This window comes from Anarrhichthys ocellatus, unplaced genomic scaffold (assembly GCF_004355925.1).
Source record: "Anarrhichthys ocellatus isolate YVR2014 unplaced genomic scaffold, GSC_Weel_1.0 scaffold29, whole genome shotgun sequence".
NCBI lineage: Eukaryota > Metazoa > Chordata > Actinopteri > Perciformes > Anarhichadidae > Anarrhichthys > Anarrhichthys ocellatus.
The window spans coordinates 2,739,125-2,757,046 of record NW_022280059.1 but is presented as its reverse complement, the minus strand read 5'-3'; the positions used below and the strand labels follow the sequence as shown (position 1 = coordinate 2,757,046).

The window sequence follows — 17,922 nt, the reverse complement described above, 5'->3', positions numbered from 1 at the left end:
TTTTTTCCCCCTTCTGGCTGAGACTGAAGGTCTAACCTCTTACCTGGTGAATGAGGCGGAGGAGTACACATGAGCACCACACCTTGGCTTTCACGCACGGAAACCCCGCCCCTGGTCTTCCCACTGAAGGCGCCGAGATCTGGAACAGCACGCAAAGATCACACAGTTATGATACATAGTAGAGGTAGTAGATGACACACACACATTATAAATATACTGTATATAGGTAAAGATGGACGACGTGACAGCGCCCTTATAGAATGCTATAAAAGGGGGTGTGGTGTCATGATTGACATCTGTGATTGACAGCGGCTCAGTCAAGAGTCTGTTTAATAGACCATGTGTCAATTTGATCACAGATGTATTTATTGAGATATTGTGGGTAGTTGTTGTGTCTTTCTAGCCAAACAGCCACCTTGGTGCTAAGCTAGCAGCTAGGTGGCTCATGCTATCCGTAGACTGTATAAAATCTCTGTGACATCACTCATAGGTTTCAAAGGAGCCGTTGTAAAGCTCAAAGTCCTCCGGGCGATGCCTTCTTGGTAGTGACGACACACAGCCTAACTCCTGAGAGTAGACAGCTAGCATTTATCGCCACTCAAAGCAGCCACGCCCTCAATTATGCCAAACTTTTAACCCTCAATGTAACTTAACGTGTTAGTTAAATAGAATTCACCCCTCAGACATTTGTCATGAACGGGGACGTCATCTATAGAGAACAAAACCGTTTAATGTTTCAGGCTATAAACGTGTTTATTTCTGCTGTAAAGTTGGGTGTTTGAACATGGGAGTCTATGGGGATTGACTCGCTTTTGCTGCCAGCTTCAAGTGGCCATTTGAGGGACTGCAGTTTTTGGCACTTGGTTTGGTTGCCACTTGACGCTAACGAGCTGTGGCTTTGCTCAGCTTGTTATTGGCTGGGGCGGCTGAGTGGGCGGAACCTCCATACTGCAGCTTTAGCCCCCGAATCACCAGATGGCAGCTCCTGCATCTGGGATATTTCGGCTTTACTTTTGATGTATGTGTATAAATATATATATATATATATATAGATGTATGTATGTATGTATGTATGTATATGTATATGTATATGTATATATATATATATATATATATATATATATATGTATATATATATATATATATATATATATATATATATATATATATATATAAAAGCATTTGACATATATCATGTAAAATTGTCCAATAGGAACAAAAAGTTGTCCTTTGAACTGGTGTCTAAGTGTAAAAAGAGAATTATTGCTGACTGATCTTTTATTCAGATAACATTTGCAAAGCTGCCATGCTGTTTGGAAAAATGATTTTTAACTGATCCATGGAATTCTATGCTCCAGAATTGACTACATTGAATCATAATTAAATTCATGATAGATGAATCGTTAGATGAAACCATCTGTCATATAATATCACTCTTTCTTAACCCAGCTCCTTTTGAACGTGCTAATGTGGTAGTTTTTGTTTTCACCTAGTTGTTTTTTTCGATGGCAGTAGAACAAAGCAGGTTTAATCTGAAATCCCAGAAGTGCAGCCTTCAAGACCCCGGTATCGCCCGCTTCATTTCTAGTTGAAGCAATGCCAAAGTGTGGAAATAAAGCGACAGGCTGCTGACCCAGGGCGGGTCTCTGTGTCTCCAACACTTTCACTTCATCACTTTGAGAGGCAGTGTTGTTTACCATCACACCGTTGGATAATTATGCCTCCGAGGGGCTTATGAAACGTGCATAATAATGATCATGGCTTTCATCACAGTCAATTTACTGTCAAAGAGTATTTCCTTATTTTTCTAAACATCCGTGCGGTCCTATATTTCTGTTCTGGTAACCGCACTTTTAAGAAACTTTCTAGTTCAAAAGGAAAAAAAAAAGATTAAAAGTAATTATTGAAAAATTAACAAGAAAAAAGGTTAATTTGAACCATTTCAAAAAATGGTAAAAAGAAATAACTCAACCTTGTGAAAAAGGAAGAGTAAATATTTCATGTGCTTCACTGCACTTCTTCAGCGGAATAAACCAGGAGAGTAGCTCGTCGTTAAAACTGGATTTGCAGCATTCATTCCTCACCACAGATCAATCTGCCAGGCCGACCACTTCCTGTGCTGAAAAGCTGCCGTTTCCACATTGAAACGCTAACATTTCTCAAATGCACAGTGTTAGCCCTCTCTTTGCCCCAAATGTTCAAAATGAGTAATTTCTTTACCTTAAATTGATTTCCCCACATGTTGGCCTGTCAATATAGAGTGAGGTGCCTCCATTCAAACTGGATGCTGCTGGCTGGTCCACATTGTAATGTGTTTGGATATTGGACCCTGACTTGCATTCTTGGACTGCTATCCTAGCGATATCAGCCCCATCATCTCGGTGCATTGGCTAGTGCTGATATATTTGTATTGAGACGGAGAGCCGCCGACTGTCACCACCATGTCATCTCTGTCGCTGCCACTACCTCGTTTTTCTTATTCATTTGTGGATCAATGTTGGCTACTGTAGCTTTAATTCGCAAATAGACGAAAGGCTACGAGTGAGTATATACTTGAATACATCACTCAAAGACAGAAACACCAGCTGTCTGAGGACGACTGACCAAGTGTTCTTACATCCAACTGCTGAAGTACAACAACGCGGCTGATGTACTTTGCAGCAAACAGCTGTGAGTTTGTGTGTTTCTGTACTTATTCCGTCCCCTTCAATTATTCAGCCCGGGCTACATGTTGTGGAAACACGAGTCTTCTTAGAAGGCTCGCCTTATTTAATAAATATTGATGCATTTCCATGTCGCTGCTCTATATAACCAACTGCCTTAGAGCGCGATAACAATTCAACGGTACGGTACATCCAGTTTAAGAGCCCACACTCACACGTAATAGGGGACGTCCTGGGAAACATTTTCGGGCACATGGGAAATTACACATTTTGCATTTCAGGCAGCTGCAACACTGGTAGTTTGGAATAAATAAGTCATGGTTAGCATGAGCAATAACAACCACGATGACAGAAAAAACAACAAAAAGACAACATGGACCTCCAGTGCTGAGGGATTATCGAGTGAGTACAACGGTGAAGCCCCACAACAATGACCACTACACATGGGAATGTGAAAAACAAATAAAAGTCCAAGTGGATGTTCCAGTCTATCAAAAATAAGACTTATTCAATGTCTTATTTCTGTCTTAAATGAAGCAGTCATATGTTAGGGAACCAGGAGTAGAGGCTTTCTGACCTATCATTTCAATTTGCAAACTACAGTTATGTAAGTGAGTCAATATTAATGACTTTATAATCATGTGAAAACGGCATGGTCATTATCCAGACATGCAGGGATGAAAATTGCAGGGAGCACAGGAGTAGGTGCTCGATGCGAATGACGTATTTCAAGATCAGTATGGATTCAATTAATGTGCATTAAATACAGATCATGCCACATTTGTAGAGCATTTCAGAGGTGTGTGTGTGAGTGTGTGTTTGTGTGCGTCTTCCAATGCTCAAATCAAAGCATCCCATTAATTTCATTACTACTGTACTGCTCGGAGTGGCTCGATACCTGAGCCACAGCCAGACTCACGTCTGCAGAGAGAGAGAGAAGTCTTTGGGGAGAGAGATCAGAGGCCTCCTCTCTGCCTGCCGCCTTCAAAGTCCCGGTTGAAAAACAGCCCAAGTGTGAGTTCAGCGGCTCAGGATTTCAAAACAAAGTGAGAGAAAAAAAGGCACCCTACTGAAACATGGAGTACGCGGGCCATTGGATAGAATACATAGAGCCTCGGTTGAACCTTTTGCTCGTGCACTCGGGTCGGTCCGCTCCACCTCTCCCCCGACTCTCTGCATGAGACGGGGCTGTGTTCGGTTTGACAGCTTGACTTCACAACCCTCTGGAGGAGAGGATACAGGCGAGTGATGCAACAGGGATGGGACTTTGACCAGTGCCCAAAACTTACTAAACAATTGTGAGATTTGTTTTTTTCCCCAGCTCTACCAACGTTCAAATTTTAACTTCAAAACTCAAAATTCTTTCCTACAGTATGCAGACACAGAACAGTGAAAATATTAGAACCCCCCCCCATCCCCCACCCCCCCAAGGAAGAATCTGACCTGAAACCTGCTGAATGTGAGATGCAGATCCCTATGAATTAGCTCTGCTGTGTGTACGTGACGTCTTAACGTCCATGAACACAACTCAAGTAAGTTAATCGTTCTACAACATATAAGAGCATATAAGTACTTCTTTAAAACACTCCGCTCATGAGGAAGAGAACCGCCCGTGTGCATCATTAAAGCAGCTGACTTCTGTGCCGATGCGAGAAACAACGGGAAGAGCCGACATGAAAAAGGGAGGAAAAAGTTGAGCTCCACGCTGAGTGATAAATGCCCGCCATTTGTTATGCTGAGAGAGAGAGAGAGAGAGAGGGACGGTTCTGCATCCTAATGTGTGCTGCGGGGCACCTCTCTTTGTTTCTGTGGCTCGCCTTTTGAAGAGCCACACTTGAAAGAAATGTAGACCGAGTGCGAGGCTATTACACGTGGAATATTTGCGCCGCACACAGCTGACGAAACAAATGTGTCACCTCGTGCACGAAACAGCCATGGATAGAAGGAAAGGAAAAGCTCTCATGTCAAGTTCAAGTAAAGCTTATTTAGGAAATATATATGATTTGTCTTTTAATTAATAATGTGTAATACTGAAAAAATAAAACAGTGATTCTATCTGCATATATATATATATATATATATATATATATATATACAAACAGTATGTAAACTATGTCCACAAATGGATCCGTCTTCTTTGACAGTGTGATGATAGTATGTTCCACCATTACACAAAGAATCATTAATTGCCCCAAACTATCCTCCGACTCTCTCTTCACATCCCAACACAACAACCGCTGGTAAGATGCCAGGTTTGTTGCTGACTCAATAGTACGACTGAGATAGCCACACATGTTTATTCAGCGAGTGATATTTCCCTCCGGGCCACAGAAAATGTGCTACTGTGCCGCTCTGCGAGGAAATGATGCGATCTGGCAACAGAGCGGAATATTAATGATATAATTTTATAGCTGATTATAGGCCATTTCTGCTGTAATACCTTGAACTCGGCGCAGCCCGTCTGGGCTGCATCTTTCCACATTACGCCGTGTCACGCTTCCCCCCCAACAACTTTATACTAACTGGCCTGTCTGTTATCAGAAATAGAAAAATCCAATTTTGTGCAAAGGTGGCTCGGGTGAAGCTGTTGTGCGACGAATAAAAAGGCCATTGTGTCATCTGACGCACCTGCCAATCAACCAAACATGGCCCCGAACATTCCTTCTGCTTCAGCCTTCACATGCGTTCAGACTTCAAGACTAAAATGATGCCACGGCACATTAGATGAATTAACTACAGAGACAACAAGAACTGATTTGGATTTGAAAAGACAGTTTTGGTTTTTAATATATTTCAAAATATTCAGATGCTACACTAAAATACTTGAGTGCTCAGCAGTGGTTGCTGCTGGAAAGGAAGGTTATTCCTTCCAATGTGATGTCATTCTTTATAAAAACTTGGTTTGAGCTCTAATCCTTTAATTAAAAGAAAACAGAACAAATAAATCAATGCTACAGTACAATTCTGGGAAGCCATTTGCCATATATGACACATCTGTAATTCACTAAGCTTTGTTATCTCTGCCAGGCACGAGAGGAGATTATGTGTTTGTCTGTCTGTCTGTCTGTCCATTAGCTAATCTTAAAGCAATACTAGATCCATCAGTCTAATATTGTTTGTGCTCATTCGGGACTGCATGCTCAAGCATCTCTCGTGGTCAAGCGAACAACTGCTTCAACTGCTTCAGGCACAAAACACTTCAGGTCGCGGTAAGGCCCATGAGACACGAGCCTGTTAGGAGCTCGTGCAGACAGCTGCATAGCTTCAAATGAGAGCGTGAGACCTACGGTGAAAACATATATGTCTGATATGCTTGTGGTCTAGACGGGGGAATTAGACAATTGCGGATGGCATTAATTTAATAAAACATCACAAGAGTGGTGGTTGCAGACACCGCTGGAGGAGATGTGCACTCTACTGAGTGCACCTTTCTAGTTGTAAGTCCAGCAGGATGCAGTCGCCTTCGTCCAATAGATAAAGAAGTGAAGCGTACCTACAGAAATGCACACTTCGACAAATTCACAATGAATAAGGTGCATTGCAAAACACCACACTGATTCTAGAAAACAAAAAAAATTTGGCAAAATACTACCCAAGAATCTCTAATATGAATCTGATGGATAACATTGCATCAAGCAAATGCACAGCATTTATGCATAACTACAAGGCGCTGCCCCTGTCTAGGCACTAAAAGATGAAAAAAAAGAAAAGGCTCAATTCTTATTTTGTTCGTACAGATTTGACACTCGGGTGGAGCGAGGGGGTGGGAAAGATCTGGACAGTTAAGAGGACAGATAAGTGTACGTGTTGAAGACGCAGCTTCTGTCCCTCATAAACTATTTTTTGAAGCACTAGCTCTGCTTTACCATCTGGGCATTTCTGCCTGCCAGTGCAGTCTGCCTTATATTTAATTTATGTCTTCTTCTGTTTTTTTGTTTGTTTTCTTTATCACATTGAAATACATGAAACTTTGTGAAGGGAAAAATTAAATAAAAGAGCAAAAAACAAACAAAAACTTCTGTTGGCCTGAAGGGAAAAGAGCTTTTATACTGTATATATATATATATATATATATATATATATATATATATATATATATAAAAAACTCCATTCCACTTTTCTGTTTCCATAGTTTCAGGCTGATCTATCCATTTGTTTCTAAAGTCATTCCTGCAATGACTGTAACAACGCATGAGGGTATATATGTATCTACTCTACCTTCAAGCAACATTTTAGAGAGTGAGGCCGGTAAGCTCCCTGTAGACATGCCAATAACGCAATTATGGTCATTGCTCCTGAGGAAACTGTGGAGAATAGCAACAAAGCATTTCCCTCCGAGCACAGCGCCCCTGGCCTCCCTCCTCTTAGCCTGTGATGACGCTCTGGAGTTGGGCCAGGGGATTACTGGGGGAAGGAATGTGCTTTTTTTTGGATCTCATTTACCATTGAGACGTGGCATTTGAGGGCACATACCGTGTTAGCGGTGCAACTCAAAAGTATCAGATGGAGCCGGTGGGAACTGAACCCAGCAACGAAAACCTTACTGTAGACAGCGTGGTGTTTATTTACCCCTGGAACCAAACAGGTTTATTTTAACTCGCAGAGACACAGAGCTTGCAGCTAATTATTTGCTTCATATGAGAGCCGTGATCTTCTTCCCCCCTAAAGGCCTTTACACACCGGCGGCGTGACAAATAAACAACACGAAGATGCAAAATACTTGAATATTTTGCATAAAATCTATCCATACTGGCAGCGATGCGATTTGGAGAAGTTGCAACAATTTTCTAAATAAAAAGGTTTGAACAGGCAGAGAACCAACTACCAGGATCCTATTGACCCAGAGCAGCATCAGTCAGTCTGTCTGATTTATATCGTTATACTGTACAGCCTGAGCTACTGTGAGCTATATTATTGAGTTTCCTCTTAGAAAGATGTTCTGAGTGAATTTAAGTTCCCTCTGGTAAACGGTTATGCAGCGGATATGTCTAGGGCTTTTATTGTGAAAGGTAAGAGCGGAAGAAGTGGATCTGGCCTGTGACGCTCTCGACAGGGTTGAAAGGAGTTACAAAGTTTGCAGTCACCCGTGTGATTGTACACTACAGTGTACATTTTGAATATGTCCGTTCCAAACAATGTGATTGGTTGATGCCTTTATTGGCGGTATGAAAGCTCAGAAAAATCAACCTTGTTCCGGAAATGTATTAAGCGACTGTTAAGAAAACTGACTCAAATGTACATTTTTCTAAAACATAGACATACAGAGATACTGTGTAGTAGAGTATATCAAATATAACATTCGGCCTTGTGTACGAATGTTTGTATAAAACTAATTGAAGTCTACTCACATGCAAACTGCAGAAGAGCTTCTCGACCCAGGACGGTCCCGAAGCCGTTCCCTGCTTTGCACTGGTACTTCCCATAGTCGCTGCTCTCACTTGCGTTGGTAATAATTAAGTTCCCATCAATGAAGCTGTAGCGGCAGTCTGCCTCTGCGTCCACTTCTGTCCCGTTGATGTACCAACTGAAAAAAAGAGATTTGAATACATTTGTGATGAATGACACGCCAATGAGCTGTGAAAGTAGGACCGCAATTATGTCGCACCTGTATGTAGGCGGCGGATTCCCCCGAGCCTGGCAGTGCATCACCACTTTCTTTTCATCCGAGTCCAAAGGAAAAACAACGTCGCCTGGCTCATGGATGAAAACAGGCCCGAACTCTTCGCTTTCTAAGAGGGAAAGAAGGAAAGATAAAGACACGGGTGATTGGATTTATCACATCGTGAGTGCCACTCAGTTTTAACATCCAATTACTTTTTCTATTATTCCCCAGTTTGGTTAGTACAAGTTCATAGTCCCCGCCCCAGCCCCCGAAACCTCTATTATAGGAAACAAGAGAAAAGGAAGATGTGCAGCTCCATAGCCAGATGGAATTATAAACAACTAAAACTAGCATGACATCCAGCAGCAGACAGCAGTTTTTCTCTGACAGGTGATAGCACCGTTGTGATATAGTGTACAACTGATCTGGTTGCTCAACATTTGGGAAACCATTCTAGGAATCGTCAAAGCCAGAGTGTTTTTTGCCGAGGAAGCCCGGAGGCTGTTGTACTTCCGCCAGAGAAATAATAACTTGTGAAACAGTTAACCTGGTCAGACGTGATTCCGTTAAGCTCAACCTCAACGCTATATCCTCCAGTAACTTTTACATCTTTTGGACTCTCTGTTGTCTGCCTTGAGGTGCCAAGTGATGAGCGAACACTACTGTGACCATGAGTCCTAACACACTGAGCAGTAATAGTTCCTGGCCAGGTTTGGGTGTGAACGCAGCTGCTGTCTCTGACGCTCGTTTCCCAAGATGACCCCGATTCACATTTCACAATAAAGCGCATATGTTCAAACAGTAAAACGATAGTAACTAAGTACCGTTAGTAAGATCACGTTTGTACGTTTGATTGAACTATTTATCATCTTTTCTCTTTCATATATTTCCATTCTTTTAAAGAATAATTTGACCACCCTACCGATGAAAATAGCCATTTTTCAAAGAGGAAATGTTACAACAAGCCAATCTTTCCTTTGTTTGTTAGGCATTCTCGTCAGCATTGTGTCCTATCCTCCCAATAGTCTGTGGCGGGCCTCTATTTGTTATATAACAAGCTCTACAAGCAAAATTACAAGACATAAAACCACACGCCTGTGGTCAAAAAACGCCATTTGGGACTCAGACTTTGGTGAATTCTGGGCAGCTTCTGTAAGAAGTTCTTATCTTTTGTTATTAATATTGCATTACTCACAGCGTTTATGACATAGCAGAGTAAAGGTAACCTTAAAGTAATTTGACATTTGAGTGATTATCAATGATCTGTCATTTAAGGCACAGAGTGTAATCTGCCATCAGTCGTGTCATATGTAGTGTGCAAAGGGAGTGCGCTGCCACACTTTGGTTGTTTTAGTGGCTGGAAGGGGACGGAGCACCTTGAGTTTAAACGTCTTTATTTTGTTTAAAATTGAATTTAAGAGCAGCGGATACAGAAATGTTTTTTGTAAAATGAGGGCACACTAATAAAACAGCAGATATACTGTATATACTGTACATAGTGTTGCCTTGTTATTTTGGTTTGAAATGAACATGTGGTTTGCTGCTCTAGAAACAGAGATGTTCTTGCAGTGTAACTGGTTGTTTGAGCCGTGACTCCTTATATTTTTATGAATATGGCTCACAGTCAAACACCTTTGGCCACCACTGCTTTACAATTATCAATAAGACAGTAAAAACACTACTTTAGACCTCACAGTACCGTAGTTGAGATGAGTCAAGCTCGTAGGTCCAAGGCAAGATTAAAGAACCAAATTAATTAAATTAAATAAAATGTCTTTACTGCCTGCCGAGCAATCATTTTTGAAGTCGCTAATTGACGCAGACACAGGATGTGTTGCAGAATTTTGTAATAGCATTACTATCATGGGCATAGTATTTATGTTTTTGCAGTAACTTGCTTATATACGTACAATTTGTGACATGGAATACCAACAGCACAAGTATGACTTGTTTCATAAGCTGCTATTGATTTAAAGTGCTTCTCATGTAAGATTTGAACTCTCCCCGGCACAAATGCGTCCACGTATTGATACATTTTCTGCTTCACATTCCCCGTTGCAATTTCCTTCTGTTCCTTCAGAGTGCTCTACTCTTTGATCTCGCCTTCTGTTAACACACAAGTGATGCACTTATTGTAGAAGGGTTCCTGAGGTACAGCGTCTCGCAGCTCACATTTTCAGACTCTCCAAAAGGCATCTTGTGTTCTTCAGAAGAATTGTTTCTCTGTGAGATAAATAATGCATGAAGAATAGAAACCCAGTAAACAGACAGGTGATGATGTGCTCTTTGTGACGGCGCAGTGCAGCAGCTGAACAACTGACGGTATATAGAGATATCAATACATTGAGCATTTAGGTGTGCATTACATTTGATCTGGTTCATAACTACTACAACCATGTGAGTCACCAGTCTTGATTACTGCTCTCTCTTTAGGATCTGATGACAAAAAGAAAAAGAATCATGGCTTTTTGTTTCCTCGGGGTATGTATCATCTCACCAACGCTTTGTCAGCAATTTACTGCTCTGTAGGGAAATCAAAAGTGTTTGAAATAAAACCCCAATCAGACGAGGGAAATTAACCGATATTAAGATGCAAACCTTGCTGTGCATATAAAGCACAGCGATTAGGTGCGTGTATGTTTTCCTCGTGCTAACAAATAGCACGAGGTTTCTACATTTCTTGACACAGCTCTCTGTCTATGCATCCATGGAGTATAGGCGCACACACACTCAACCACACCAGGACGCTCCGTCTGTCCCCTTTCAGCTTGTGGAGGGGGCCATGTTGTGTGATGGAATAGTCTCTGTTTTAAAGGAAACACCACGGTGTCACTTTAAACGAGTTAAGATACGATCAAGGCCCAGCAGAGAATCACAGAGGAGGACACTGCTGATGTCTGTGGGTCATCGACCATTAACTGCAAAGAATTAGATATCATTAAATAGGGCGACGTCCAGTTCCACTTTACGTCACATTTTACAGTTAATATATATGATTTAGCTTAAAAAAAGGGCAACAATTCCCCCAATGTTTGTCGAATGTGAATGTAAACATCCTCAAATTAAAGATTTAAGTTTTACTTTGACTTTAAATTGACATCCAGGGTTGAAGAGCACAAAGCCAAATCCAAATTTGTCCCTGACTGTACTTAACTCATGTTCTGTGTCTTAGAAAAAATGCTATGCTCTCTGCTTCAGATGTGAAACTGACCATTGATTAGAGTGACGTCAAAATAGTTAATACACGGACAACTGAAGCAGAGACATCATGTTTCCATAGGTGCAGTCGGAGGTGTACCAACATTGCAATAAAAACAAACAATTTCAATGCATAGGGACATATGATCTGTGTGTATCTCTACAAACACAAACAAGCATAGAAGTTGTTTAAATCACTCCACTTCAAGTGCCGGGGCCACCTGCCAGTCACAGGGCCAAAAGAAGTGGTGTCCCCTCTCAGGCACCAAAGGTGTGTCACCTTTTTTGGCATCCATTTCATCCACAGAACATCAATCCAGTGCAATGGTATAATGTCCTTGTCATCACTGACAATGGAGACATTACTCTCACCTTGGTTATAGAGATGTAAGTCATTTTATGGCCATATATTGATAATGCTGTCAGAAAAAGACTGGCAGAGAGGCGCAAAGAAGGAAATGGGGGGAAAAAATCTGAAGCAAAAAGAAAATGACAACAAGTTGATTCTTAATCTCTGCCTGTTTTTAACATCTGCTAAGATCCTTTCTGCCAATTCAGCAGCTACTTCAAATGTCCATTAATTAAGCAGTCCATATGCAATTAGCATATATCATATATCAAAGCTTTAATGTGTCATTACAGCCTCTAGAGTTGTTCATACTGTAACAGAGGGTGTAAGTAAGTGACCCACGTAGATTTACGACAGTGTGTTTCCCTGCTGGTGTTTGGGATACTAAATCGTCCCCTTTGACAAAGATATCCATCACATCTATGGTGTCTATCCTGACAGAGAGGCAGACAGAGATGGATATTGCCGTGATCCCACTTCAATTTCACAAAGGGCACGACCCCGGTCACTGCGGACCACGCGCGGTGATGATAGATCGGCGAGATTCATTTCCAGAGCAAATCTAAACAGGCAGGAAGTGTGCACACTCCAAGTGAGTCCAGAGAGAGAGAGCGCAGACCCGCCGAGTGCATTCACACCAATCACGTCTGCTCTGTTGTTCTCCTTCCCACTCCGCAGTGTCCATTCTTTTAAATTGGTTCATTTTTGGCAGGTTGAGAACGAGGTCATCTGAACTCGGGCGACGACCTGAAAATCCAGGTCTCGGTGATGCATGATGTCACTATCGGGCAAGTCGGTCGCAACCGATAATGTCATCCCCGGCTGATAACAGGAAATGACACAAACATGCACAGCTGTCTTGGCAGAAGGAGGCAGATGCTGACATTTGATAGCTCGCAATGACTCCTAATAATACGAGCCCAAGGCAAAACACTTTTTAGGGGTAATCACGTTCAGAAAGAGCTCCCTCTCTCTGTTTCCTAAAAGGTGATAAATTCAATATTCAGAGCATATGTATTGACTCCACACGGCTCTCAACATGGCGACTGACGCGCAGCGCTAACAGCGCAAACAACAGCAACAGTGCTGACAGAGCTAAGAGTGTTGGCCTGAGGGGTATCACAATATCTTTAGGTGGTCGTTTGATGCTATAATAAAGCTCCGCATGTCATACGAGGGAACCTTTAACTAACTAAAAGTATAACTGCTCCATATGCTTGGCTAATGCTGCAAGTTAAATATATGCAGGAAGTTAGTGAGGTTATTCCACTTTTACATTTGTTTGTAAGCGTGAACTTCTACAAACCGGAAAAAGAAAACTTTTCAATTTTGCTTGAGACAGGAGTCAACAAAGTGTGGGTTTGAGCGCACCATTCGTTTTACCTTCACTCCTGTAGTCCTCCTGAGAGCCGAAAAGACTCAGGGCTGACAGGGGATGACTGGAGAAAGCGGGCCAGTCAGGAGTCACCAGCCCGCCACCGTGGTGCTGTCGAGGTCTGCTGCGCGAGTCGAGCACTGACGAGCTGTACGCTTTCATTCGTAACACTGCTGCGTACGATATAGGCCGTGCTGCAACAGCTCTTGCAAAGTCTGGAGGAAAAAAAACCACAACAAACAAACAGGTGAAGAATTACGTCATATATGCTGTAATCCGTTCATGTGGTCTATTTTGTTCACACGTTTATTGCATTTCTGTCAATGGTCATTGTTTTGAGAAAAGTATCTTAAACCGATCTCCAAATGGGGAGAAAGAATTATGCAAATGTCTCTGTAATGGAGTAGTACTACTCTCTGTATACCCTCCTCCTCTGTGGATCATTTGCAACAAACCAGTGTTCTACAAGGCTGAGTGGAAACAATGAGGAGAGACAGCAGGATAAGGAGGTGTCAATTCAGAGGCAGCTCTGAGTGGGAAAAAACCTAGAATGCACATCCTGCAGTCTGCAGAAGAAGGCATGTAGTGTTGAGAAACATGGGCTCAGTATCTGTGATGTACATTCACGGCTGCAGACTAACTTGTTTACTTTGGTTGCACCGGTGCGCCTCATTTTATCTTCATTTAGGTGCACCAGCACATCATTTAAGTCCATCCAGAATGTTTCGTTACCACACACATTGGTCATGTCGTCATACAAGATGTAAAGACTGTAAACAGGAATTAAAGTCCAGATACATGTAAATGTGAGTCAGAAATGGTCATATATGGTCGTGTGTGGTTGGGCGAGAGACAGAGTGACGGCAATCAGAGCAGATCAACTGTTGAAGAGAAGACTTTAACGGTAAAGTTGTCTAATGTTATTAAATGCACAGTGTCACACACACACACACACACACACACTTCTTATAGTCTATTTGTAGAACAATGGGAGGAGTCTTCAGTCTTTTACTGCAGCAGCATGTAGTCACCATTAGAGGTACGGTGTAAAGGCGCTCACGACGCCGTAGGTGAAAACATGCACTTCTTACGAGCTACAACAGATACTCTGCATATTCTGAAAATCACCGCCATCAAAGTCTCGTATTGAATAAAACGGTGTGAGTGTAGCAGGAACAGGAGGGAGACAGCTTCCTTTAAAGTGGAAGAGTAATACCCTCTCTGAAATGTAAACTGTCACTGCTCATTGCTGTCACCGCGTCCTGCTACGACTTACTTTTTGAGGAATTCAATACGAAGTGCAATGCTTGTTGTCTCTTATGACACTATAAATGTAACAACTCAAGATTACACACACAATTAGTTCACCCATGACGGCTGATCAGCAACACATATTTTTTCCAAAGAGTACAATCCGGCTAAAAACACTACTGAGAATGTGGAAGCATTCCTGTTTCGGGTTTAACGCTTAAAGAGAAAAAAGCTAAAAAGGCTAGAAGCTTGAAACTCAGCTAGAGTCTAATCAGAGTTCTGCAAAAGGAGGAGGAGGAGGGGGGGTTGCACTCCATGATATAGTGTTATGAAAGAACTGAACAAAACTGAGGAATAATTATGTGCCCTTGGGGACTTGTCAGCTGCAAAAAAAAAAAAATACTTTTTATCTACAAATGGAGAGCGGGCAATTACTGTATTACATATTATGAGGAAGAAGCAAAGTACTGAGCTCCGCTTTGAAATTAAAGGTATCGTGAGTTGGAAAATGGATAAGCAAAGCAATTAGCTGGTTGGCAGTCAGTTAAATCGTGTATCTTTCTGGGAAACGGGTCGATTGAGGCGTCAGCCACGTTCCCCGCTGATGAAGCCCACGGTCGGCTCAACAATGCAGAGCCGGCTCCTCTTTTGCTTTGACAGCTGGGGGAAGTTTAAAAGACATTTTAACTTCAGGTAGGGAGACAAACATGGAACAGCGCGGTTGGGTGAATGACAACGCCACCTTAATCATAAGGTGTAGCTGTATCAACACAGTTTGGTTCTGTCTAGCAAGCTGTACATTTAACATGCCACACCAATTATCTCACAGTTAGAGACGCTGGGCAGTGGTTTCGCTGAACAATTGCTTTCCATACATTTAATTAGTCCCTGTGTGCAGTAAGTTCTCAAGAAACATGCCTCTTTATCCGAGCTATTGTTCTCCTTTTGAGTATGTTTTATTGATTGGTCAGCAAGTTCTTTTTACATTGCAAACATTGTTGTTACATTGTTGTTAATTTATGTTTTTGCAGTTTTCTTGGCGATGTAAAGACTTCCTAAACATTATAACACTGATCCACTGTCTGGTCTTTCACACTTTCGCACCTCTAAGGCAAATTCTGTTGAGCCAGTTGTGTCCCTCCCATAACATTCAGGTCCATTTATCAAAGAATTAGTGAACATTCAGAGTAAAAAAGATTGAAAAATGATGATTCAACAATTCAGCACTGAGGCGCAATACTCCGACTGGAGAGGTAACAAGATTAATGATTGAACATCATAAATGTGATGCAAGCTACATCTTGTTTAGTTTAACTACAGGATTGGGAAGTGAGCGAGGGACTCCCTGGTGACAAAAGGTTTGGCTATGTGCATCATTTTACTCGCACTAATCATCCCGTTTCTCACACTGACATACAAAGAAAAATAATTTTCTTGAAAAAAAAATCCAAACAGAGCTGAGAACATGATCTACAGCTGTTGTCTCTGAATGAGACCCAACTTTCAGAGGCAGACTGGACTTAATTCACGTTGCTGTGCACCTGTTCAGGTGACAGCACCACCACAGCATCTCTCTGACTGTTGCAGTGCGGTTGGGACGAGCAGCGAGCGACGACGGGGAAACAGCTTGTTGGAACATACTTCATTTCATCAAGGATCCAAACGCTGTCAGTACTAAAAAGGCTCGCTTCTCTTACACATCTGAATGGGAGATGTAAACACGCCTCATCATCTCAATGCCAGTTGACACACTTCTGTCACGCTAATCAATCACGATAGAAGTGAATTCATCAGAAATGTTCCTGTGAATGTGGTTGTACTGTACGGTAACAAACAGAATGTTGAACCCCAGAGACAACTTTATTGTTTCCATCAACAGGTTGTGGCTCGTGGCCTTCATCAGGGTCATCCATATTCACCGTCAGAGGCAGATGCATGCAAATGGAGCGGTGAAGGCTGCATTCATTGTGCATGTGTGTGCAGAGTATTTCTAATATTCTTTCCATCTCATCTCCTATCACTCTGGGGATCAATGAAGGCTTATCTTATCTTATCTCAATGTCAGAGGTGGAGGGAGGTGTTATGTTGGATTGTACATGATGTAGCTAAGTGTGCCTACAGTGATAGACTCAGTAAGGCAGTTACACAACTGCAACGTTCACCCAAACTAAGGAAACTGGTACCTGGAGATGTTTGGATCCATTGATCATTGATTTTACTCGTACATTAGCAGAGAAAACGGCATGAAAGCGTTGCTTTGTGTATGAAATCAAAAGCATTTGAGTGTGTGCCCAACATATGCAAATTTAATTAAAATCTTTCAATCTTGAATAAAACCTAGAACTTAAGTTTGGCACGTTATTCCCCTTTGTGGATGATTGACAGAATAAAATAACAAACCCCGGCAGATGGATGGATAAATAGATAAACACACATAATCTGTCCCCGTGGGGAAACTGGTTTGCAGTACATCGGACTTTGTTTACAACAAACAGCAAGAACAACAATGTTGTGTTAGGGTGATATACACGCACACATACGCATGGGATAAGTGCATTTCCTGTTTAAAAACGATATGGGTTGTCGGACAAATCAAAACTTGGATGTATTTTTACGGTGGCTCAGATTGCAACTATTTAAACGAGAAGGCCAGGATGGGGCCTCTCTTTCCCGTCATTCTGACTCTTTAGATGTATTCCATGCTTGGTAGCGTTGTCCCTGCTGGCCGTTGTTTCCTGTGCCTCATTAGCATAACCAAACCAGGAGATGAGACAGACGTTTAAAACACTTTCCTGGAAGCACGGCCAGAGCATCAAACATGGATATCCTGTCAATAACAGCCATGTTGCATATTGTTCTGGCAAGTGCAAGTTATAAATGGGGGCGACCGTGGCTCACTGGGTTAAGCGGGTTGTCTGGGAACCAGAAGGTCGATCCCGTCCCAGTTCGATCCTCGACTGGGACGTGTACCTGAGCAATACACTGAACCCGAGGCTCTCTGGGCGCCTGTCATTGGCAGCCCACTGCTCCCTATATACAGGGATGGGTCAAATTTCATGTATATGTATACGACAATAGAAATCTGAGTTTCCTTTACCTAGGAAACTAACATTTCAAGACCGGGGCTAAACCCTGACAAATACAGTATATATATATATATATACTGAGTAAAAACAGAGTCTCTTTTGTTTGTATGACCACTGAAGCCGACAGGCACTTGCTCCTGTCAGCTGTAACCTTCATCTGATAAGAGCAATGACCCTTGCAGATCCCATTGATCCCTATCTTTCAGAAGCACTCATTGTTGTTGAAAGGGCTGCACCTGCTGCTATTTAGGGAGCGTCAGAACAATCGCTTCAGGTCTTAATACCACCTTGGTGATAACATCAACGTAGGAGACCAGGGCCATTCTACACGCCAACAAAGAGCAGAAATAGCCAAACGTTCCTCGTTACCTTGTCCTTATTATCATACCTATGTTAAA

At 42.0% G+C, this 17,922-nt stretch overlaps 1 protein-coding gene across 5 annotated transcripts in view; it reads right to left on the bottom strand.

The window, feature by feature from the left end:
* cntn5 (contactin 5) overlaps positions 1-17,922 on the bottom strand; it is a 101,031-nt gene that overhangs the window by 44,588 nt on the left and 38,521 nt on the right. For 2 of the 5 annotated variants that reach the window (XM_031863736.1, XM_031863738.1), the window contains exons 3-6: positions 13,184-13,402; positions 8,269-8,392; positions 8,012-8,187; positions 44-139 (exon numbers count right to left, since the gene is read on the bottom strand). In XM_031863736.1, the coding sequence (XP_031719596.1) occupies positions 44-139; positions 8,012-8,187; positions 8,269-8,392; positions 13,184-13,402 (615 nt within the window). The other 3 variants (XM_031863737.1, XM_031863739.1, XM_031863740.1) reach the window with 2 other exon arrangements.